Source organism: Varanus komodoensis, unplaced genomic scaffold (genome assembly GCF_004798865.1).
Source record: "Varanus komodoensis strain SLA01 unplaced genomic scaffold, ASM479886v1 scaffold73, whole genome shotgun sequence".
Taxonomy (NCBI): domain Eukaryota; kingdom Metazoa; phylum Chordata; class Lepidosauria; order Squamata; family Varanidae; genus Varanus; species Varanus komodoensis.
Genome location: NW_025336386.1, coordinates 1594281 through 1619249, shown reverse-complemented (window position 1 = coordinate 1619249; position 24969 = coordinate 1594281). Strand labels below are relative to the sequence as shown.

General features: G+C 50.9%; 1 protein-coding gene across 3 annotated transcripts in view; it reads left to right on the top strand.

The window, feature by feature from the left end:
* The window catches only part of SLC9A3R2 (SLC9A3 regulator 2), a 75464-nt gene that overhangs the window by 41527 nt on the left and 8968 nt on the right, over positions 1 to 24969 (top strand). For 2 of the 3 annotated variants that reach the window (XM_044452592.1, XM_044452594.1), the window contains exons 3-6: positions 11645 to 11827; positions 19493 to 19646; positions 23919 to 23962; positions 24502 to 24567. In XM_044452592.1, coding sequence (XP_044308527.1) covers positions 11645 to 11827; positions 19493 to 19646; positions 23919 to 23962; positions 24502 to 24567 — 447 coding nt within the window. The remainder of the gene's footprint in view (positions 1 to 11644; positions 11828 to 19492; positions 19647 to 23918; positions 23963 to 24501; positions 24568 to 24969) is intronic. The other variant, XM_044452593.1, reaches the window with a different exon arrangement.

Here is a 24969-nt window from a genome sequence, read left to right as displayed (position 1 = left end):
TCTAACCCAATGCATTGGATGCTAGGACTGACCCCAATTAGGCGAGGGGTTGGCTGGAGTGACGCGGTCCCCCTGGGCAGCTTGGAGGTGGTGGCAGCTGAGGGAGACCTCTATCTGCCAAGCCAAACTAATTTGCCCCTAAACCAGCCCGTTGCTTTCATGGGTGGCAGGGTGCCTTCCCATTGCCCAAACTGAAGAAACAGCTCCATCGGCATTTGTGCATTTGTCCCTCTCTTCAGATGGCAGTATATCTTGAGCTGCCCATGGGAGGATCACTCCCATCATCCTCAGCCAGCATCACCAAGGCTTCTAGCATCCTTTTCTGCTTTGTAAATTCCCCCAATTCTCTTTTAAAGCCATCAAACCTAGTCGCCCTCCCGAGAACCTTAGCTCTGCAAAGAAGCACTCCTTTTTCTCGATAATCTGAACTGGATAATAAGACTGGAATGTGAAATTAGAGGAGTATCACCTTTTTAGAAAGGACAGGAAGGGAAAGAGAGGTGGGGGCGTGGCTTTATACGTCAGGGAAGGGACAGGATGCAGTGAGATAGCATGCAGCACAGATGGGGATTCGGTAGAGGCAGTCTGGGTGAAACTTAGGGGTTTTGACAGGGAAAGAGACCTGACAGTGGGGGTATGTTATCGCCCTCCAGGTCGACTTGAGACCCTGGATGATGTCCTGACAGGCCAGATTCTAAGGATATCTCGGGGGAGAGACACAGTAATTATGGGAGATTTCAGTCTCCCGGATATCAGTCGGGAGACTCACTCAGCAGTGACAGCCAGGTCACATCGCTTCCTAGAAGCCATAGAGGGAGGCTTTTTCACACAGAGGGTCCGAGAGGCAATAAGGGGGGAAACATCCTTGACTTGGTCTTGACCAATAGAGAGGAGCTGATAGATGAGGGGAGCTCTGGATGCGAGTGATCACTCCATCCTTTGCTTTGAGATCAGGGGACTGGGGACGTGCAGCAGGTTGAGCACTAGAAGCTGGGACTTCAAGAGGGCCAACTTTGGCCAACTGAAGGCCAGACTGGGGAAAGTCTCCTGGGATAGGTTACTGGAAGGCAAGCGAGTTGAGGAGGGGTGGATGGCACTCAAAAGAGAGGTTTTGGAGGGGCAAGCCTTGACGATACCTCTAGTTAGTAAGGTGGGGAGGCGGAGGAGAGCCCCGCCATGGATGCGAAAGGAGGTGGTTAGAGGGATTAGATGCAAGAGGAGCCTCCGTAGGAAATGGGCACTGGGGCAAATAGACAAAAGGGTATACTGGGAGGAGGAGGCCTGTCGCAGAAGGATTCTTTGTAAGGCTAAGGCTGATTATGAGCTGAGACTTGCCAAGAATATCAGGAGCAACAAAAATGGTTTCTTTCAGCATGTAAATAGGAAGAGGAAGGGGAGACAAGTGGTGGGACCACTAAATAAGGAGGAAGGAGATCCAGTGACTGATATAAGGGAACAGGCACAGATGCTAAATGACTATTTTGCCTCTGTGTTCTCCCCAAAGCAGGACGGGGGGGAGGGATCCGCATAGATTAGATGAGGCCGGGGACTTAGGGGCACAGATTAGAGTCACCCCCTTGAGATTGAGGGGTTCCTTAGGGCATTGGACATTACAAAGGCGCCAGGCCCTGACGGGTTACACCCGAGAGTACTTAGAGAACTGGCAGGGGTTCTCTCACACCTGCTGGCCTCCATTTTTGAGGCCTCGTGGAGAACGGGTGAAGTTCCAGAGGACTGGAGGATGGCGTCAGTGGTCCCAATTTTCAAAAAGGGTAGTAGAAGGGACATGGAGAATTATAGACCAGTTAGCCTTATGTCCATTGTAGGAAAAACAATAGAAAGGCTCATAACAGAGAGAGATCTAGTGATACTAGATAGGGAAGGGAGGCTGGCAGCCACACTACACAGCTTCGGCAAAAACAGGTCCTGCCAGACAAACCTTGTGGAAGTCTATGACAAGGTTTTGAGATGGCTAGATGGAGGGGATCCACTGGATGTGGTTTACCTGGATTTCAGCAAGGCCTTTGACAAAGTGTCCCATGATATCCTGGTGGAGAAACTGAGGAGTTTTGGGATACACCAAAGCACTGTCTGGTGGATTAGGGCATGGTTGACTGACCGAAAGCAGAGGGGCAACCAATAGTGGGGAACCATCAGCATGGTGGCCCGTGACAAGCGGGCTCCCCCAGGGCTCTGTCCTGGGGCCAATTCTGTTTAAGCTTTTCATTAACGACATGGAAGAAGGGGTGAACAGTCTGCTGATCAAATTCGCAGACGATACGAAAACTGGAGCAGTGGTCACAACTGAGGAGCAGGTACTCCAGATCCAAAAGGATCTGGACAGACTATGGAAGTGGACAGGAGACAACACGATGGCATTCAGTGTGGATAAGTGCAAGTTCTTGCACTTGGGGAATAGGTGTCATAAGTACAGGTTAGGGGACAAGTGGCTGGAGAGCAGCACTTTTGAAAGGGACCTCGGGGTGCTAGTTGGTTGCAGGCTAAACATGAGTCAGCCGTGTGATGCGGTGGTCAAGAGGGCGAACGCCACCTGTGGTTGCATAGCCAGAAGTGTGGCTTCTAGTTCGAGAGAGGTATTACTACCACTCTGTATGACTCTGATGCACCCGCAACTGGAGTATTGTGCTCAGTTCTGGGCCCCTCATTATGGGAAGGATATAGCCAGGTTGGAGTCAGTGCAGCGTAGGGCCACAAGGTTGGTGGCCGGTTTGCAGGGATGGGGTATGAGGCGAGACTGAGGGAACTGGGTCTCTTCAGCCTGGAGAAGAGGAGACTCAGAGGGGATCTGTTCGCGACATGCAGGTATGTGAGGGGATGTCACATGGAGATGGGTAGAGACCTGTTCTCCCCTGCAGAGGAAGGCTGGACGTGCTCCAACGGAGCAAAGCTCAGGGAGCCAAGATTCCCTTTGGATGCCAGGAAGCACTTCCTGACAGTTGGGACCCCGAGGGTGGGAATGGGCTTCCACGGGAGGTGGTTGGAGCCCCATCAGTGAGGGTGTTCAAGGATAGGCTGGATATGCATATAATGGGCATGTCATGAGTGGAGCCAGCTGGAGCCGGGGGTCAGACTAGATGGCCCGGGAGACCCCTTCTGACTCGCTCTGTTTCTATGTTTCTAATCCTGAACTTCTTGCCAAGCAGTATGACTAGGGACTCTGAGGACCAAATTACACTCCCTTATTCATGGGCCGTGTGCACGTGTTTAATTAAAAAGTGTGCTTAAATTGGCCATTTCTTTTTTGAAGAAAAGGCAGCGGTAGGAGTTTGATCCTGAATGTTTTCCAGCCTGGAAGGCTGCACTAGGGTCCCACTGCTGATCCACCCATGGCTCTTTGCCCTGGAAGGGCTTTTATTGCAAATACCTTGGGGCAAATGGCCATGTTTGATGAAAACTAGCCTCTGATTTGGCTCTGGACTGGGCCTCTGTGGCAGTCTTTTCTTCGGACTGCAGGCTTCCAGTTTGAGCACGCTGAAAAGAACATCGGCAGCAACTAAGTTAGCAATATCTGCCATGAGGAAAAAGCCCCAGATTTCCCATGTATTAGGCCAACACAAATATGCAGGCTTTGGAGTCTGCCAGACCCTCACTAGATGCCAAGTTGTAGTTTCTGCCTGATGGTGCTTTTGAGGCAGAGCGAGGGAGAAAGCGTCTGTGACATTTAAATGAGGCCGTAAGCAGGAGAGGTGATGCTTGAAGGTTTTACCTGGAAGAAGCACATGCAACACGTGCATTGACAATGTAGCATGTATTTTGGATCCGAGTTCCCATATTTTGAGAGAGTTAAAAAAATGTCACCATGTTGGTTGTTATTTTATCAGCCTTTGTTCCCACCTCCCACTTAGTTTTTTTCCTCAGCTAAAAAGTCCCATATATGTTAAGTTTTACTGATTCTCCATCCCCTTTATAAGTTTCCACACTTTTTTGAGATGGGATAAGAGGCTGTCCCATCTCTGCACCCGAAGTTCACTAGGTTTTTTGGTCTTTGTTTTAAATTACCTGCTATTTGCACCTTTTGAGCTGTCAAAGGAGGCCAGTGGCAAAGTCAGGCTAGGGTGGCAGCTTGTGCAGCTAAAACATGGAGCTGTGCTTGCCTGGAGGTGCCAGCCCTAAATTCTCCAGGTAAAAGGACTGCGTGAGAAGTGCTGGGAAGCAGCTTTTCCTGGCTGCGCACCCTGGAGAGCCCCTCCGAGGCCACTCTGCTGGGCTAGGCGAGATGGAGCTTGAACCAGTTAAATCTTTAACTGAGATTGTTCGGCCACACAACAGAGAAAATTTTCCTAGAATTTGCTTTCATCAGAAAACACTTGGCCCTTCCTTTTTGATTTGGACGCATCCAACTCCATGCCTAGCATATTTCTCATTAGTAGCAAACATTTACATAAGAAGTCACATGTTGGAGAGTGGAACTTAATTTGACTCTGACCCAGCTTTGGTTGACTTGCTAGAAGTTAAATGTGCAAGACAAAGAGTATGTGAAATATAATACAGGGATCTGCTGTAGAATAGATCACCTTTATTTTATTTATTTGCTTACTTATTTATGCCAAGTCATTCCCCCAGTAATGCTTGAGACAGTTTCTGGTTGGTCAAAAGGACACATAAGCATTTATCCGGAATAACTGCCTGATCATCCCTGATTTGCCTCTTAATGAAGGGTCGTGTGGTGAGAAGACTTGGCGCCGCTGTGGTGGCCTGCTGCTGCCCAAAGCACCAGCAGCACCAGATATGGTGGCTTCCAGATGCCCTCCACCGCTGTCCTCGGACCTTCCATTCGCTCACCCAGAAGAGAAAGCGCCGCCCGAGCTGCTGCAAGTTGGCAACGTTAGCCTGGAGCTGGGCAGCGTAACTGATCTGGGGCCCGCTGTGCCGGCCCCAAAGCCCCTGGGAGCGTTCTTCCCACAGCGTGCCACGAGGCACACCCAACCCTGTTTGCAGGGCCTGGTCACGCATATTTACAAAATGCTGGCTGGGCAAAACTGCTGCTGCCATGGAGTAGCTTCACAAATCCATGGCTGGCGTGGCAATTCTAGCTTGTTGCTTCCCCTGACCAGTCACAGAAATCACCCAGAGGGGGCCCTTGGGTTACTGGTCCACTGGACGTGCTGGCTCATACTGGGAGCGATCAGGCACTGCCATGCCCCACTCACAAAACCCCAGAACTTTTCAAAGGATTTGGGTTACTCTGACCTGCCCATGACCGGCAGCCGCTGGCCACCTTCCCAGGCAGAAAAGCTCTTTTCCTCCCTGTTCCCCCAGAGACGTGGGGGCTGCCCAGGGCCTTATGCATACCACACACCTGGTCCACTGCTGAAGGGTGGCCCCCAGCTGCCTTAAGGAGGGGTCAGGTACACAGGTGCTTCTGCAACCGGAGCAAGTGCACTGTGAGCTTGAAGCGGCCTCCTCTGTGTCTTCAGGTCAGGCCCACGTTCAGCTGCTGCACCCTGTCAGACTCAAGATGGGAATTTGGTGCCTGGGAGGAAGGGGTGGCTGGGGCAGTGCCTTTGCTCTGGGCCTGATGCCTGTTGTGCGGAACAGGGTGGTGGCTGGCGATCAGGTCCAGCACCATGGATAATTCCTTGAAAGTTCAGGCTGAAACCCAGAGGGGATACAATGCTCTCCTGGCAGTGGCGCCCCCTGCCCCCGCTGGCATTTTCACGTATATTGACACCATTTGGAGTTCTCGCCTCTTACATGGTCAGGGGACTTACAGAATGGAGGCCTTACCAGGTGTACTTTGGTGCCAGTTGCAATGGATAGATTCCCCTGTCGCGGCAGTGCCACTCTGGAAGGGGGAGGAAATGGGATTTCTGCCCCATTGCTCGAAGAGTGAGGGGGTCATTTAAAGAACGTGGAAGTCCTGCAGGACCCAACTCCTCGGGTGTGTTTTCCAAAACACTTGAAGGCCCTCACTGATGCCTCTTGAAGCAGCAAGACATTCCTTGAAAAGTGACTAGAACATTAGCTTTATCGTCCTGTGAAAGGTACCAACTGCTTCCTTCACAGACAGTAATTTAGATACCATCCTGGTAATTGGATTGTTTACCTGCTCTCCTCTCCTCTGAGAGAATTAGTGGCCAAGCCATTGGGAGGTGTCATCCAGTGGTAATTATTTTCTCTGGCTAGGTGTTTGGGAGGCAAAAAGAGATGCAGCTGGCCTTGGCAGCATTTTCTGCTTTTCTTCGCTCCAGATCTGGGCACCCAGTCTTGGTGGTCAGTTTCTTTGGAACAGAATGTTTTGAGCTGCGTCTTGCCACAGTGCAGAGCAGGGGTCAAATGGCCCACCCAGACCTCCCTGCATGTAGAAAAAGAGGATGTCAGGGAAGGCTAGGCCAGACTCACTCCCCCCCCCCCCACCCCCGGTAGGTTTTCTGTGTGCCTTGTTAAAATTTAACCTGTAAAAATGCAGCCCCGCCCCTGCAGCAGAACAGGCACCGCCGGGCAACAATGTCCCATCATTCTGCTGATTGTTGAAATTGGTTCTTGGAGAAGGCTGGAGAGAGAAGGCCTGTGGCATTCAGCCTGTCCCAGGGAGATCTGTTTATAGCCGTCCCTCTGCCCGGGGCCGTGAGATGCAAAGCATCATCAGTTTAATTGTGCAGAAGTGAGGATTCCAGCAGGCGCTTCCCGGCTCAGGGATGGTCTGTTTTCAGTATCTAAATTCCAGCCAGAGCTGAAAAGCGCTTTGCCTGCGACACAGCTTCTTGCGTCTTCCTGCGTGCTGCTTTCTGCACGTGGCTCGAGCCGGGAGTGGGTGATCAGGTGCAAATCAGGGCGGGTCTGAGTGTGCTATTGTCCTGGAGATGAAGCTGCCGCCAGCATGTCATTGGTTCCCCGAGCGCATTGGCAGGACTTTCACACCCAGACGGTTTGCCTGCCGGGGGAAAACTGGAGAGGCGTCACAAATACTTGCTGGGCTGGCGCTCTCTCTGCCTTTATCCCTCGGCCGCTCTTGGTGTGTCCAGCAGCCTTTTGTACACAGTGGCGGGTGGCCCATCCAAATTTCCACGCTGTGCACCTGGGCACAGGGTGGATCTGGAGTCCCCTTTGCCCTCTTGCAAGGGGAGAAGGTTGCACTGGGGACAAAGTCGGTCCTCCCGCTCCCCTTCGCAATGACTGCCCCCCGCAGCCTTCGTGTTGGTGGCCAGAGGACCACCCACGCAGAGGTGGCTTGGGCTCCCCTCCGTCCCCCCTTCCCATCGCAGCTCTGCTGAAGGGACCACCAGCTCGGCAGCCGCTCTCCGCTTCTCAGCCTTTATTTGCAGGGTCTGACACGACGTGCTGGACGTTCTAGGCCAGCCTCCCTGAACTCAGCCTCCTCCAGACGTCTGGGTGGGCAGCTCCCAACAATTCTCCATGGTGGCTGGGAGTGAGGGGAGTTGTAGTCCCAGACACATGGACGGCACTGCATTGGAGCAGTCTGTTTTCTTAAAACTGAACTGGTGGTGTGACTGCAGGGCATGCGTGAAATCCAGGGGACTGCAGTTTTTTAAAAAAGCTGAATGAAGAAACCCGACCTATTAGACATACCTTAAAACAGTATTCCCAGGTTAAGTGAGCTCTTCTTGGGGGCAAAGTTATTTTGTTCCCACTTAGCTAGTGAGTGAACAAGAGTGCGGGTGCATGGTGCGTGCAAGTTTTCCGGACTCTGGAAAACGCCTCCCTCCTGCCCACCCTCTCTTTCCCCTTGTGACTGTTTTGAATTATGTCCAACAGCAACAGTGCAAAACCAGGCCTTGCAATTAAAGCATTTTTGTTCCAAAATGCTCTGGCAAAGTGAAACAATGATCATGTGTTTCTAAAATATTTATCTGGTACCAGCTGTGTCCTTAGCTCCATAGTCAGTCAGAAGCACGCATGGCAGAGCGAACCAGGCTGGTGGCGCCAGCTCCGTTCAGACTGGGAGGAAAATGCATGTCATCAGTCTTGCTCTGAGTCAGAGGCTTTGGTGCGACCAAACGGCATGGCCAGGGCTGTGGCAGAGCCCCTCCTTGGTGTCTGGAAGGTCCCAGATTCAGCCCCTGGCATCTCCCGGGCCTCCCACGTGTCCCCACCCAGACACCCCTTAAGATCTGGGCAGGAGGTCCTTCTGAAAGAGCCATCCCTTAAGGAGGTGAAAGGGACTGTGAACAGAAGAAGGGTCTTCTTGGTGGCTGCCCTCAATTATGCGATAGGCTCCTCAAAGAAATCCACCCGGTGCCTATGTTGTTCTTGTCTTGGTGCCAGGTGAAGATATTTCTCTTCTCTGAGTATTTTAATACAGTGGTACCTTGGCTCACGAACTTAATCCGTTCCAGGACTCTAGTCGTGACCCAAATTGGTCATGAGCCAGGTCAAATTTCCCCATAAGGGTCAATGGAAATAAGGTTAATTCGTTCTGCAACTATTTTTTTTACTCACAAAAATGTGAAGCAGTGACAAAGAACAACAAAGATCGCAGCCATCTCCCCCGTCCCAGCGATTGTGCGGGGAGGGGGAGGCGGGCGTGATCGTGGGCGTGCAGGGGGAGGCATGGGGGGGGCAGGTGAGGGAGCACTTGGGCAGGAAACATGGGTGCAGTCACGGCCATCTCCCTCCCAGCACGAGCGCGGCCATCCCCTCCGCCGGCACAACCGCGATCGCACCCATTCAGGGAAGGTGGGCCGCTCGCGATCATCACCCAGTGCAGAGCTCGTGACCTGCAGCCAAATTTTATTAAATTTCTGTTCACGACCCGATTTGGTCGTGAACTGAGGCGTTCGTGAGCGGAGGTACCACTGTAATTGATTTGGGATTTGTTATCTAGGGTAACAACTTGTGGTCCTGCTTATCTGGTGTATTTTTTATTTTGTTATTGTGACTTTATCTATAATTGCTTTTATTATTGTTACTGTTTTTAGCATTGGTACCATCGTTTACTGTACGTTGGCTAGAGCATCTGTTTGGACTAGTGAGTGGCATATAAATTCACAAATAAGCAGATAAATAAAAAGCTCTTGCCTAAGCCAGTGGCGAGGCCGCCATCCAGTGCTTTGGGCTGTCCGGGGCTAGATGGGCCCAGTCTTCTACCTCTGTGGCCCCTGGGAGAGGCGGAAAGCAGGTTCCCAGGAGACATGGGTGCTCCCTTGCTAGTTAGGAATCACTGGGCCTTGCTTCCCTGCTCTTTATGGGGGTACCCACACAACATGACACTGTTGCCATTTGTCAGTCAACCTTTCAATAATAATAATAATAATAAAACAAAACGGAAAGAGCAATCGCCATTGTTTCTTGGAATTCTTCTTCCATCCTCCCAAGAGGGGCCCTTTCAGTGCATACCTGGGTGGATGCTGTTTTTATTCCCCTAGAAATTTTTTTAACTGATGTTATAACTATTGCACTTAAAACACTTTATCAGTGTAATGTGCTTAAATGAAAGAAGGTTTATAGTACAAGTTAAATAAATGATTTAAAAAATCTTTGGTGTCTTTCCAGTCACGACCAACTTAGCAGTGCTTTCTTCTGAGGTTAAAATCTCATTTATTTATTCGAGTAATATCCCACTGTTTTTTTTTACAACAAGCTCAAAGCAGCTTACATCATTCTCCTGCCGCTCTCCATCATAGCCCCACAACAACAACCCTGTGAGGAAGGCAGGCTGAGAGGCTGTGGTGGCCCAAGTCCCCCAGTTGGCTCCAGGGCTGAGCAGCGGGGACTAGAAGCCGGGCCACCGAGTCCCAGTCCTGCGCTCCTCACCACTATATAACACCAGCTCCCTGAAATCTGGTTCTTATCCAAAATGCTGATCTAAAACCAGACTATATAATGGAAATTGGGCTATCATGGCAATAGTGGAAAGGTGACCCCCCCACCCCAAAAAAGATTGACGGGGACATTTAAAAAATGCTACTCCGCTTGTCCATTTCCTGCTCCCGCAGCTGCTATGCCCACTAGCTAAAACGTACTGGGGCAGGGGGGCAGACCCCCATGGGGGAAGTTGGTACCCATAAGCACCAACTGCAAGGACACTGGCAGAAGGGAGCCGTGCTTGTGACAAGCGCTGGAAAGCTGCCGCCTTGCGGGAAGCCTTTATTCCTGAATCAGGGATGCAGTGTCTGCTCTTTGCCAGATTTAGCGCTTGGTGCTATTTTCTAGGTTCAGGAAAGGAGAAAAACCTGCCCTGTGGTCTGTAGGACTCCTGGGCAAGGGCTGTTGGGACCGGTGGCTGCTCCGTGCTAGGCCTTCTGCTCTGCCTTAATCGAGAGGGGCTCATGCATTCCTGTTGCTCCACCCCCCCCCCCCTCCAGCTTATATGTGCAAGGAAATTTTACCTGGGGGCAAAGTGTGGTTCTCTCAAGCTTTCCTTTACAGATTTCTGCTTGCTTTGTGGGAGCAGCTGGGAAGTACTGCAGCTGCAGAAACAGCTCTGCTGAGCCGAGACAGCTGCTCCTTGGAAACACCAGAGACGCAAATCTTTGCTGGGGCAGACACCATCCTTCTGGCTTGGCCAGGCAGGGGGCAACGTGCTGGGCAGCCCTCGGGTGGAGGTTGCCTGCATAAGCTTTCTGTCTGCCGTACTTGATGCCCATTTTCAACTGCATGGGCGACGTGTTCTGCAAACAGAAAAGAAAATGGGTGGCGTGTGTGTGGCTCTTCAGCAAGTCCAGAAGCTCAGGTGAGTGAGGAGTTGCCTCAGTGGATCTAACTCTGCATGGATAGGGCCCCTCGCAAAAAGGCTGCCTGGTTCCTTTCTGCTTGTGGCGAGTGTGGTTAGCTCACCGGAAAACCACACTGCTGTGAAAGGGAGATCGGCTGAGGTGCAGAAAGCTGCTGCTTCTAGCAACTCCTCGCCGCAGATTGCCAACCTCCGTGTCTTTTCCCTAATCACAGTTCGGATTTTGTTGTTGTTGTTGCAGATCATTCTAGAAAGACCAAACCCAGGACAGTCAAATCTTCTGATTTTACAGAACGTGGAACATTTTGTGTTCTAAAGTGTGCCTTGCTGTGTATGATTTTGCAGAAAAATAAACCTTTGCAATTGAAACATGTAATGCAAATTTGTTACATTTGTGTAATACCAGTTTAATTTAGTAACAATTATTTTGCTTCTAACTTTTAGACCTAATGTGAAATGTTTAGCAAGGAAGAGGAGTGAGAACAGAATTGAGGAAGGCAATGGCTTTGGCAACCAAATCCACGGGGGACAGAAGCTCACTTTTATTTCAGTGTCCACCTGTTTCATTTTACTCAGGACAGGCAGCCTGCTCTGGTACTTGCCTCCTTCCTCTGGCCTCCATTTTTCAGAGTGTCCGAAGAGGTTATTGGATTAATTTCAGAACCTTCAGGCAGGCATCCTTGAAGTGTGTGAGGGGATTGAATGTGTATATCTAATTTTATCCTTTTTCATTTAACTAGCGTATTAAATTTATTCTGGCAGAATGGGGTTGGACAATTGGTTTTTATCAAGTGCATTTCCTCCAATTGTCTATTTATAATCTGTCCGTTTGCCCTTGGGAATGGGTGGGTGTCTCCTGTCCAGGGCTGGTCTCTTGTACTTCTTCTTACTGCTATTGCCCATGCTTAATTGGAAAGAGAGAGGGAGGAAGTGCAAAACAAAAGGTAAAAGGGAGGGCACGCAACAATGCCTTTTCTTCTTTCAATTCAGGATGTGAATGGGCAAGCCAAGGAGCCTCTGTGCCCACGGCTTTGCCATCTCCAGAAAGGCCCCACTGGCTATGGATTCAACCTCCACAGTGAGAAGTCCCGGCCTGGGCAGTTCATCCGCTCTGTAGACCCTGATTCACCAGCATCCAAGGCAGGACTCCGACCACAGGACAGGCTCATTGAGGTAACAGGATGGCGGGAGGGCTGGGCTGCTTCCGGACAAGCCCTCTGCAAGGATATCATCGGCACCCTTTGCGTGGGGAGCCCTGTCCCAGGGCAGCCCCCCAGCTGGCCTGGCACTTCCGGTGCGACCCGGCCATGGCTCCCAGCCCCGGTTCGCAGCCTTTCGTTGCCACCACCGAAAACGCGCTTGCAGCTCAAGCCCCAGCTGGGCAGGGTTGTCGTCCCTTCTCATCAAGGGCTTCCTGCTTACAGGACGTCCCTTTTATTGCTTTCTTGTTCAGGGCAGGTTCACTGCTAATTTCACTATAATGATAAGGAGAGAAATAAGAAGAATGAGCAGAGACTGGCAACTGAGCACAAGAACAAGAGCTGACTAAAGGGCAAGGAAGCACTGTGCCCCAGGGCTGAACGTGCAAACATCTGCGGAATGGAGGATGCTCTTGAGCAACCGTTACAGAAGAAGCTGGCTCGCCGGGGAGGAGTAACACTGGGCAATACTAAATGCCTGTGTGGAGCCTCTGTAGCCCAGGCAGGTGCCCCTAAACTGCCAGCCAGGACAAAGGGACTGACCCCAAGCACACTTGCTCCACGCCCCACATCTCAAAATAAAAAACAGCAGCAGAAAGAAGGAGCAAACAAAATACACAGAAGGGAAGTAAATAAAGCAGCACGTAGATAATTCGGCCATCGGAAAATGAACTCCAGAAGAGAAACCAAAGTATAGTTCCTTGTGTAGGCATGGTACTGCTGATGGGGAGGATAAAAATGCCTAAATAAAGAGCTCAGTTAATCAAATCCCAGAGAGATGCTGCCTTGTGGTGGAAAAAAGAAGAAGAATTAACAGATATCCATCACATCTCTACAACAGTCCTGTAAGGCAGATTAGATGAGATTCTGTGTTAGAGAATTCTGGTTTAGAGCCCAGCACTGACCACTTGGTCACACTGGCTTTCCACCTCAGTGACCAAACCTTGTCTTGGGCTGGCCCTGCTGGGAACCAGTATATTCTCTGCTGTTTCACAGCTTCTCTGCAGTAGAGGCCCACAAGTGGTCAGCTGTCCCGAGTTTGCTTATACACCCCGGGGTGACAAGAGGAAGAGGCATTTTTGGAGATCCTGGCTCTGGAGTCAATGATCATGCAAACAATAAAGAAAATTTTACGTGGACAATCCTGCATTTGCAAACATGACCCTCTGCATTCGTAAGAACACAAGGCGCAGCTGCAGAGGCTGTGCACTTGTTTGTGATTGTTTCACTGAGCTGCGCCATTAGGTAGATCTTTTCGTCCAGGCAATTAAAAAAAAGCAAACTGCACCCATTGCTCAGATAGATTAAAAGGATCAAATTCAGCTCTTTAATAGCATCAAAAATCTGCTGCCTGAGGTGACCTGCCTGTGTAGTTTGGCCTTGTTATTTTTAGCGAATTGGTTTTCTGCCAGAACATTATGGCACTCCCAGCAAACTTCTGCAAAGCTAAGTTAAAGGTAGGTAAGCAAGACTGTGCAACTCATGCATTAGGTTGTCTTGATTTTTTAGGCTTACAGGCGTTCTGTACCAAGGGGCAGGAAATGAAAAGTGCAGTGCCTGCTGCTCATGTCTTTCCTTCTGAGAGAAAAGATGGAGCGACAGCTGGACAGCAGAGGTTCTGCTGTGACCTCTACTTGCCCTCTCTGTGGCAACACCTGTGGTACAGGGACTATCCCTGAATTTGCAGTGTAGCTGTCTTTTTCTCCTGGCACCTGCATCTTTAATGCCTGCAATGAATCAATGAATTTCTCTCTCTCTCTCTCTCTCTCTCTCTCTCTCTCTCTCTCTCTCTCTCTCTCTCTCTCTCTCTCCCTCTCTCTCTCTCTCTCTCTCCCTCTCTCTCTCTTTCAGCGGGAGCGGGGGGGCTGTAAGCATGGGCATAGGTACTGCATGAAGAAAGATTTCTCTCTCAACTTTCAATATGTCACTGATAGGCCTTTTATTATTAATTTAGCAACCCCTGGCACATTTCCTGGAGCACACAAAAAAGGAAGAGGTGACTTGTGGAATGCAGAAACCTGATCCAGGCGCCTTGCTCTGTTAAATATCACATAAATATTTGATGCTCAACAGCTCCTCTGTTTGGAGGACTTTTGTCGGTGGGGCTTCGCCTCTTAGGGAAAAGGGAAGCATATTAATTTACTCTGTTTGCCTTGCCCGGCCTTTGCTCTCTTTTCATCTTGCCCTCCACATGCCACCTTCGTATGCAGCTCTAGAAATCACCAGGCATCTCTTTAAAGCAGGGGTGGGTGTCCTATGGAAACCAGGTTCCCGCTGGATACCAAGAAAACTGTCCTGACTGTTAGAGCAGCCCAGCAATTGAACCAGGGACCCACACGGGAGGCATCCAGGAGGCAGTTGGGCAGCCACGTGTTCGAGATACTTTAACTTGTGGTCCCTTGTAGGCCCCATCCAACTCTACTATTTTACAATTCTTGGGGCCATGGCAGCAAAACTGAACAGGCCAAATGCCACAAATCACAGGCAGGGCTGTGGAAGTAGCAGAAGCTCACATGAAGTTTTCAGGAATTCAAGATCTCAGTTCTAGTCCCCACCTGGCCGTGGGCTGACTGGGTGAATTTGGCCCAGTCACTCCCCTCAGCCCAACCCACCTCACAGGGTGGTTGCGTGAGGAGAAGGTGGGGAGGAGGCGGGCATTGTGCAAGTTGCCTTGAGTTCCTTCGAAGGGAACAAGGCGGGGTATTAATATAATAAATAAAGCAGTTCGTTATTAGTGCAACCGATATTAAAGCATTATTAAACAACGGTTAAGAGTATTAAAATAGAGAACAAAGTAGAATGAAACACCTAGATGGGATGAGGAGTCCTCCCTAAAAATTGAATAAAAGCATACATATGTGTCACATAAAAAGTACATTTTTCTCTCAGTAACATTAACTAACTGCCCATAATTATTTGTGATCTCATCTTGATAGCTTAATAGCTGGGGCAAGGTATAGAAACATAGAAACAGAGCGAGTCAGAAGGGGCCTCCCGAACCATCTAGTCTGACCCCCAGCTCCAGCCGGCTTCGCTCACAACATGCCCACCATGTGCACATCCAGCCTGTCCTTGAACACCCGCACCAATGGGGCCTCAACAACCTCTCGTGGAAGCCCATTCCACCCCCTCGGGGTCCTGACTGTCAGGAATTGCTTCCTGGCATCCAGGTGGAACCTGGGTTCCCTGAGCTTTGCTCTGTTGGAGCGCATCCTGCCTTCCTCTGCAGGGGAGAACAGGTCTCTACCCACCTCCGTGTGACACCCCCTCACATGCCTGTGTGTCGCCAACAGATCCCCTCTGAGTCTCCTCCAGGCTGAAGAGACCCAGTTCCCTCAGTCTCGCCTCATACCCCATCCCTTCAAACCGGCCACCAACCTTGTGGCCCTACACTGCACTGACTCTAACCTGGCTATATCCTTCCTGTAATGAGATTATTTTGCCCTTTGTTCTAGTTCAGTCTTATTTCTGCCAGATGACAGCTGCGAAATATAAAATGCATTTGTTCTTCCAGGAAGTACAGCGGTACCTCGGCTCACAAACACCTCAGTTCACTACTAAATCAGGTCGCTAACAGAAATTTCATAAAAATTTTGCCACAGGTCATGAACTCTGCACTGGGTGGCAATTGTGAGCGGCCCACCTTCCCTGCACGGGCGCGATCACGGTCATGCTGGGCAGTATGGGAGGAGATGGCCGTGATTGTGCTTGTGTTCCTTGCCTGAGCGTGCCCACGCCCAAGCCCATCGCTGGGGGGCTGGAGATGGCCATGATCTTTGTTGTTTTTTGTCACTTTGCTTCAAATTTTTGTGAGTAAAAGAAATAGTTGCAGAACAGATTAACCTTATTTACATTGACCCTTATGGGGAAATTTGACTTGGCTCACAACCAATTTAGGTCACAACCAGAGTCCTGGAATGGATTAAGTTTGTGAGCCAAGGTACCACTGTAATAAGAGTTACAAATGGGCCCTAACATTTTTTTAAAAATCTTCATTCCAATAAAACACGATCCACTGTTCAACTTGTCCAGATTAATGATGACACAATCTAACTTCAAGTGGAACTTTCAAAAAAGTCCTTCCATGATTGATGATGGAAGTCAATGAAAAGGAAGAGCTGGAAATGCTTTCTGGTATTTTCCTATAGGTAGAAACTGGAAGTGGTTTGCCAGTGCCTGCTCTGATCTCTGTTCTGTTGCCCCACTTCAGCAGTTGCCCCACTTCTGTTCTGTTGCCCCATTCACAGTGTTTGCCTCTGAGAGTGCCAACGAAAATCAATATCCAATAGTTTATCATTGATTGTCATCTTACCTCACTGAAGTTCTATTGTTTTAACTGGTTTAGTGATAAGCTAGTTAGATTGTCTTTAACAATTAACTTCTGCCATGGGCAGGCGCAGCTGTCAGCCCACATCCATGCCAGAGAGCTTGAAGCCACATGCTCAAATTTAAATTCACAGATCCACACCAATGTGTCTATAAAAAGGACTCATCTTCTAATTATAATGCTATGTTCTTTACACAACATGTTTCTCAAACATTTAGCATGACCATGTCCCAGTTCCTGATTCATACTCATACGCTGCAGTTGGATACCACCTGGTTACCTTCCTTTTATATCCCTGTTCCACTGAAGGCACATGGCTCTGTACAGAAAGCTCTCTCTGCCTTGCTTGGTTAAAAGAGGCTTGAAAGTGATGCCTAGGTAGCTGTAAGTGGTCACTTGCTCAGTGCACCGACCATTAATGGACTGGCGTTGTTTTTTTATCCCCCAGGAAATATGAATGCCTCTGCCTTTTGATAATTTATCCTCACTCGCTCAAGCAGTATAGAGAACCACATCATAACCCTGTGCAGATCGTGGACAATATAAATATATATAGTTACAATTTTATAAAATAAACTTACATATACCAACTTCAGGATTTCTTTTCAAGTCATCTTTGGGATATGATCATCAGGAGAATATAAACTGGGAGCCAGATTTATTTATTTATTTATCAACTCAACAGCCAAGGTCCTTCCCTCTAGTCACTGGGACTGCACTGGACACATCCCGTTCTGGACTGCAGGAAACCTTTGAAGAGGCACTGGCATGCCCATGTTTTAAGAAGAAAAAGGCCCCCTCTTGGGTGCACACCTGATCATGGAGAGGGGCTTTGAGAGTGTCAGGGAAGCGATACAGTGCCTCTCTCTCTAGTGTGGCCTCCTAGCAGGGTGGAACGGTGGAACGGTCAAAGCAGAGGCACCAGATTAAGAGGCGTCCGCCCTGTGAAGGAGGAATGGTCTCTGCAGCAGAAGAGAAGGGGTCGCACTAATGGGGATGGGTGGAGAAACTCCTGAAGGGCAGCAATAGCTGAGGGCGACACGAGTGGAGGATCTTTCAGGCTGACTCTGGTTAGTCCTGTGCAGAGGGAGGCTGCGGTAAGCCACTTCTGAATGGTTGCCTGAAAAATCTTTTTATCTTGAAGCCCTACAGGGAAACAGTCCAAAGTGAAACAAGGGGTAGGGCCAAAAGATGAGACTCCCAGACAGGAAGGCACTCAACCTGCTGCTTGGGAAGTACAAATGGTGCTGTCGCCACAGGTTACCGGAATGTACAAGCAGGAAACATGGCATAATCCAGTGTTGTGGGAGAATTTGACCTTGGGGTAAGAAACGAAGCGGGAGGAAGCCTCACAGAACTCTGTGAAGCCAACCCTCTGCTTACTGCTAGTACAGACTTCAGGCAACCAGTTGGATGACACGTGGGCATCACTGGATGACCCACATGGAAATCAAGTTGGTTACATAATTACAGTAAGTGATGGAGAACCAGTATTCTTGTTGCCAGAACAGAACCAGGAGCAGAACAAGACCAAGAACAAACATTAGAGTAACGCTGGAAAAGATCACCAAGAGAAGCATAGTGCCAAAATACAGCTTAACATTCCGGAGGATTTTGAGGTCCACATAAGACAGATTTTGAAGACAGGTTTTCATTACTGAACTCAACCGACCATGAACTAGAAATTCTTTTTGTATTCTTTCCTAATGTCTCGGACTTCACAAATGACAATTCCTGTTGCCAATAATATAATAATTTTAAAAAGCCTAGATGGATGACTGAAGGCACACTCCAATTCTTAAGGACAGGCAAAAAGCAGAAGGTGAAAGAAATGGGGTCACCATAAATGGAGACAACTTGAGAATGCGCAACCGCAAAATCCACAGCTGGATGCTTGTTTCGGGCCCTGGCTTGGTTTTTGCAGTGCATGGCACCTCGGGGGGCAGAGCGTAGCCTGGCCGCAGGCAGGTTTCCGCAGGCGATCTGTGTGGGGCCACAGCCCAGGTTAGATTTGTGGCTTGCTCTTTCTCCAAACCCCTCATTTAAGTGCATGACTATTTCTATGTGTACTTCCCCAAATTAAGAAAAAAGCAGTAGAAAAAGCAGCACGCAAGGTGAGGAACTGGCTAATTACTCTCTGTTGCCAGGTGATGAATGACAACAGAGCACGCCAAGTGACCCCCCCCCCCCCCATTCTCCTGGCTGACAAAAAGCAGCAATTGTGGCGGAAGCTCCCAGCCCAGTGAATTCCCCCCAGCCCTCAACTAAAGTAGCCCTGATCACAGCAGAGCGAGTCCCTCTGTCCGGGGCTTCCTTTGTTCTGGGAGACATTTGAGCTTTTGTTCTATACTTGAATGCACATACTGGGGGTGGGGTTGGATTTTTGTATTTTGGGGGTTGCAATAAATGCTGCAGCTGGATCTGCATCTCTGCTTTGGTTCTGTAGTCTTAAAATCCAGCCCCTTGATCTAATCCACACTGCCACATGACAGGCATGTTAACTCCCCAGTATTTTTTAAAAAATAATTAATTTCAAGCTTTTATAGACTGTCACAATAACCACATGGCTCTCTGGTTGGTTTACAACAATTTAAAAATACGATTAAGTAAAATACATAAAAATCCATAAAACATTATAAAATGAATTCATTAAATGAACCCTTCAATTCCATCAGCAGGGAAACCAGCCATGTTGAGCTCATACAGTGGCCAGATTGGACGCACATTGTGGGCTGATGTGGCATCAGAATTGGCGGGTGCCTCACCTGGGTAGTTTGTGGGGCCTGGAGAAATGCTTCCCATCATCTCAGACAGGCCTCGGAAGTTCTCATAGTGGCCTGGTTTGGAGGGAGAAGCAAACGTTCTCTGAATATGTTCGTTGTGGCACATTACTGTCCCGCCTGTGGCCGAAGCTCTCCAGGCAACTTGCGACATGTGACATCGCCCATCCAGATTTCATGCAAGGCCAACCCGGCTTAGCGTCCAAGACTGGGCAGGCTCGGGCACTTCAGGCTTTGTGGAAACGACACAAAGTACTGTTCCTGCATGTACACTCGCTGCATGCAGCTGCAGTGTAACTAGCGTGGCTTCCTTGAAGAACTGCGGCTGGGGGGCAACCGCCTCTTCCCAGGATCTCAGTTCCCTGGGCAGAGGACAGCGGATGTCCAGCTGAGGCTGAGCTGCAGACAGAGCAGAGCCCCAGGTGCCCTCCCACCTGGGCTGGTGTGGACTCAGTGCGGCAGCCAGCCCAACCCGTGCCGTCCGGTGCTCAGTCTCTTTCCTGCTCCCTTGCCCCGGCGGTCTCCTCTCCAGGTGAATGGGATCAACGTGGAAGGCATGAAGCATTCCGAGGTGGTGTCACACATCAAGTCCAAGGAGGACGAAGCAAAGCTGCTGGTCGTGGACCCCGAAACAGATGAATACTTCAGGAAGCTCAGCGTAACCCCTGCAGAGGAGCACATCAGAGGTGAGGTTTTCCTCCAGAGAAGCCACTCGGGGCGGGGAAGGGGCCACAGGCTGCGGAAATACCATGCCCATTGTTTCCTCCAGCCTCCTGTACATGATGGGGGAACGGCAGCATAGTGCTTAGCATGCTGGACTGGGATGCGGGAGGCTCAAGCCCTCACTCCCACCCAGTTGTTCGGCGCCCTGGGTGAGTTTGAGCAAGTCACTAACTTTCAGCCTAACCTACTGCACAGGGTCTTTGTGACGATAAAATGGAGGAGGAGCTTCTTGTGTGCTACCTGGAGCACCTTGATAAATTCAGAGATAAACGTAATGAGCAAATGCATAAATGGCCGGAGGAAGGATGCTTGCGCATTGCTGGTTGCGGAAGAACTGGCGCTAGAAGCTGCGTGTAGGCTGCCGGCTATACCAGGGAGACCCTTGGCCTGACCCCACGCCAGTGCTCTGCCGTTCTTTGCCAGATAAATCTAGAATGCTTCCCACATCAGAGGCCCTTTCAGATGCTTTTTGACTACAACTCCCATCATTTCTTTCAGCCATAACTCCAAAGACCATTTTAACAGTAGGACTCAGAATTGGGCAAGGGGGCCTGTAATTTTGGAATAGAATGAACATGACAGGTGAGACCGTCATGCTGCAGGGCGGCCCCCATTCAGGGTGACAGAAGGCGCCTGCCAAGAAGGCTGATGTGGGTCGATCCGTTTTCTCGGTTTGAAAAGTAAAACAAATCATCTTAACTGCAGGCTGCTTTTTTGTCACTGACTGAATGCCAGAGGTCACGGTATAAATGGTCCCTCTCCATACTGTCTTTTCAACAGTCCTGTGCAGTCAGTCAGACTGATAGGTCCGTTCCTGGGGTTACCCAGAGACTATGAAGTCCATGCCCCGAGACTGTCACCGCTACCGGCGCTGGGCTGCTCGAGGTGGTTCTTGTTCCCCAGGACCCCTTTTTGAGAAGCTAGTTTGTTCCCCTGTCCTGAGCCCCCCTTTGGATGCTCCATCCCTGTTGGAATGGCAGAACTATCAAAATACCTTTCAAGAATGGAACGGGATGTCACAAAAAGCAAGGCTGCTGTTAGACAGAGTGCTGAATTCTCCTGCTTTGGAACACGATAAAACTTGTGCCTTGGTGTGACCATGGAGTGTCCTCCCTTGCCCTCATCCCTCCCAAGTGATTGCCAGAAGGGTGCTGATGGCCGAATGCGGGATGTGGGCAAAGGTTTACTGCACGGCACAGAGGAGCAGGACTCGATGCAGACGTGTGTTGCTGTCGTGTTGAGTTCTGCTCTAACGGTGCATGTAATACATGGTAATACACGAATGCCATAAGCACAGGCAGACAGAGGCACACCTGGCAGCATTCGGGATGGGTGAGAACCCGCTCTGTCACATTTTCAATATGAATGTATGAAATTCACACCTTCTGAGCCAATAAGGGAGCAAAGACAGAGCCATATACCAAAATCCACACTCTTCCACACTTTGGTGAAGCAGTTTCTGGAAAAAAAATGTGCAGTCTTTTGGCTGAAGTGGCTTCCCTTTGCATGTCCAGGCTTGTCAGAGAGGAGAGTTGCTCTGAGCATGCACAGAGTGCCTGCGTAACTGCCCTTGGTTTCATAGAATTCTGGTGGGTCGGAGTCCCTACATTCAGCAAATGAAGCAGCAGTCGCTTGCCTCATGCTTGGCTGGTGTCAGGCGCAAGTGAAGAGTAACGGCTTGCAAAGCAACAATACAGTGGTACCTTGGCTCACGAACTTAATCCATTCCACAACTCTGGTCGCGACCCCAAGTCAAATTCCCCCATAAGGTTCAATGTAAATAAGGTTCATTCGTTCTATAAATATTGTTTTAATCACAAAAATTTGAGACAACGTGACAAAGAACAGTGCAGGGGAGAACATTAACCTAGGTGGGGGGGCGGTTATTGTTTGGAGGGAGAGTCCAAACCGTAATCATGTGACGGCGATCGTGCTGGCGGGGGGCGATGGCTGCGATGGCGATCGCGCTCGTGGAGGGAAGCCCGGCGCGATTGTGCTGGGCGGGGGGAGCCCGGCGTGCTCGCGGGCGCACTCACGCAGGGAAGGTGGCCGCGATCGCAGCTGTGCTCGTGTGGCAACCTGGCTGCGATCGCGGTCGCCACCCGATGCGGAGTTCATGCACTGAGGCAGTTTTTTCCTGAAAGTTCTGTTCGCGACCCGATTTGGTCGTGAACTGAGGCGTTTGTGAGCCGAGGTGCCACTGTAATTAGCCTTCTTAATGAGCATGAATGCCCATGACCCTTGTGGATCCCACTCCACTCCAGCTGGCTTTGCAGCACTGGAGTCTGGTGTCTGGACAGGGCAGGTCACCACATGTCACCCAGCAGGCCTTGCCCACCCCTCCCCGCCCCTCCCCTCCCCTCCCCTCCCCTCCCCTCCTCTCCTCGCCAAGTGCTGGCCTGCAGACTGGGCTGTCTCTTCCTGGCCTTCAGTGGAGAGAAACATCCCAAAGAATGGCTTGGGGTGGTTCAGGGGTCCGGAGCCGGGGAAGGTGTCAGATGCCGGGCGCAGCAGCAGAGAAGAGGTGCAGAGGGCCAGAGACGGCTGAGGTAGAAGCAGCCCGTTCTCCCCTGGAGGAGCCGTCAGCAAGGCAGAGCAAGCGCGAATGTTGGGACGCAGCTTCAAGATGCTGACGGCAGCGCTCAAATGCGCTCCCTCACTGTGGCGCGTCTTCAGCTTTGCTGTGCAAGTCGTTGCTGAGCTGCAGGCAAGAGGAAGCGGGGAAGTCATTTGAGGGTCCCGCTGAAACTCCTGGAGCTCAGTTCTGCCGTTCTGAGCTGCGTGCAGACGCTCTTAAGGACCCAGCTCCTTCCTTCACTTTGAGGCAAGGCGTCATCCGAGTGCTTACGCATGTGGTGAAATGCGCAATGACTGCGCCAGCCGGAGCCTCCCAGCCGCCTGTGAAGGCCACCGCACGTGGCGTGCGTCGCCGCCCTCTAGCCTGCAGGTGTCCAGGGCATGGCGGCTGCAGCAGAGGCCCTCCTCCCGGTTGCAGCCCAAACGGTCCCTCCACCCAGTGGATGAAAGGTTCCCCAGCCAGTATTTGGAGCTGCCCTTCCAAGGATGGCCCTGTATCCATCACCCGTTACAGGCATAATAATACGAACACCACGCAATTGGCAGTGCTCTCAAGAGGCCTTGGTCGCTGGTTGGCCTCCCTCCCTCCCTCCCTCAACATCATAGATACTACACAGTTCCTACACAGTCAGAGTGCAAGCATAAGAAATAGGCATGTGGGAAGGGAAACTGGAAGAGATTTGCCTCCCTGGTTGTGCTCAAACAGCTCTCCAGGTACTAAGGCAAAGAGTGCTGCTCCATCGCCATGTGAACACTTCACACGTACCCCCCCCCCCCGCCTCGAAGGCAGCTCTTCTCTTACACCTAGCCCAGGAAGGCTAGGAAATCCCCCCATGAAACATGGAAACAGTGCGAGTCAGTCGGGGCCTCCTGGGCCATCTAGTCTGACCCCCAGCTCCAGCCAGCTCCGCTCACAACATGCCCACCATGAGAGGGGGCCCAGCTCACGCCAGTTGCCACCTGCGGGATGGACTGATCCAGTTCTGAGGAGGCCAAAGGATAGAGATGGGTGCACATGACTTTGCAGTTTCAAAGCTGCCAAGGGAAGATTTTCGGGCAGAGTGTGAGAACTCGCCCATCATGGAAGCAGAGGAAGACCTTTCAGAACCATGGGGAAGAGATTGAGGGGGTGTTTGGGAGGGGCCATGGCTCAAGGACAGAGCCCCTGCTTGGCATGAAGAGGGTCTCGGAGGCAACCCAGGGCTCAGAAAACCGCTGCCAGAGCCGTTGCTGCCTGTCCGTGCCAGCAGCACTGGGCTACCTGACACAGTCAGAGGCATGTTCTGAGGTCCCCGTCCCTCCGTGCCACAGGCCCATTCCTTGCAATAGCTCCACCTGCTAAGGGTATCACAGAGCAGAAGGCCACTTCCCGGAGGCTGAAAGCAGTGCAGCAGTTAGGGACTGGCCTCGGGCAATCCGGGTTCTACTCCACACTCAGCCATGGCACGACTGGGGGACTTGGGGCCCGGTGTGTCCCCTTCACACGTTCTCTCAGCCCAGCCTCCCTCACAGGACTGTTGTTGTGGGGACAGGACTGAGAGCAGGGGGTGGGAAGGGAAAATGGCGGGATAGGCATATCGGGCCGACAGGCGCGGTCTATGACCAGCTTTTCTGCAGGACGAACTTTCACGTGGGTGCCGTGTCTGCTCTCTCCCCAGGCGGCCTTCCTCAGCCTGTGACCAATGGCTCCGCGCAGAGGCGGGTGAGTAGCTGGCGCACCTGCTTGGCTGGCTGAGTGGGTGCCCAGAGGGGAGGGCCAAGCCTCTGCCTTGGGCAACGCACTTAAGGCATGGCTGCCGAGTCCGCAAAGTGTTCCTGTCCGCAGCCCATCTGGCTGCTCCGCCCCATCTTTCTGTGACTTCAGCAAGCGTCCACCAGCACTTCCAGCTCTTTCTTCCCAAGCTGAAGGGCCATAACATGAAATCATTTGCTGCAGATCAAGTGAGGGGGCCGTACCTGATGAGAGAATCGGTTCTGTGAAGTGCACTGCCTCTCTTGAAAGGATTCCACGACTCTCGGACTGGGAAGCAGCTTGAAGATTAGGTGCAGCTGGTACCCGGGGCGGGTGGGGTTGCACTGGCCTGGCTGCCCTCCTCTTCGTCCATCTCTTTACGTGCGCTTCCAGTTGGCAATAGCACATTTGCAAGAACCTTTGCTCTCCAGCTGACCAAAGCACCTTAGCCATCCCAGGAGCCCAAACCCATCTCTGGTAATAAATACACACCCTGTTTCCATCCCTAACAGCTGAACGGAGGATCCACGTCTTCATCTCACAGTGATTGCCAAAGTCCTGAGAAGGGATCAGAGGTAAAAGAAGCACGATTCTCATCCAGCCCCGACACTGAATGAGCAGCGCCTGGGCTCTCTCCTTCAGGGCGGGCACAGTGCCACCGTCCTTCCAGGCGTGCCAACCTGGAGCTCTCCCTGACCTCCGCTCTGTCTTCTCCGCTCTCCCAAGTTCCACCTTTCCTCCCCTCACGACATACTTAAGGCATCGCCTGCCCTTCTGCTCTTTTCTGCTTGGTCTGTAATTTACCTGGACTGATGCATTTTTGTCCTTGCTGAGCTCCCATCCTGCCACCTCCCTCCTGAATCCCAGAGATGTCTGTATCTCTGTTTCTGCATTGGTTAGCTGCTCCTATCTGCATTGTTTTCCAAGTTACTAGTCCTTCCTGTTTATGGTTTTCCATTCCAAAATCAAGCCTGTTA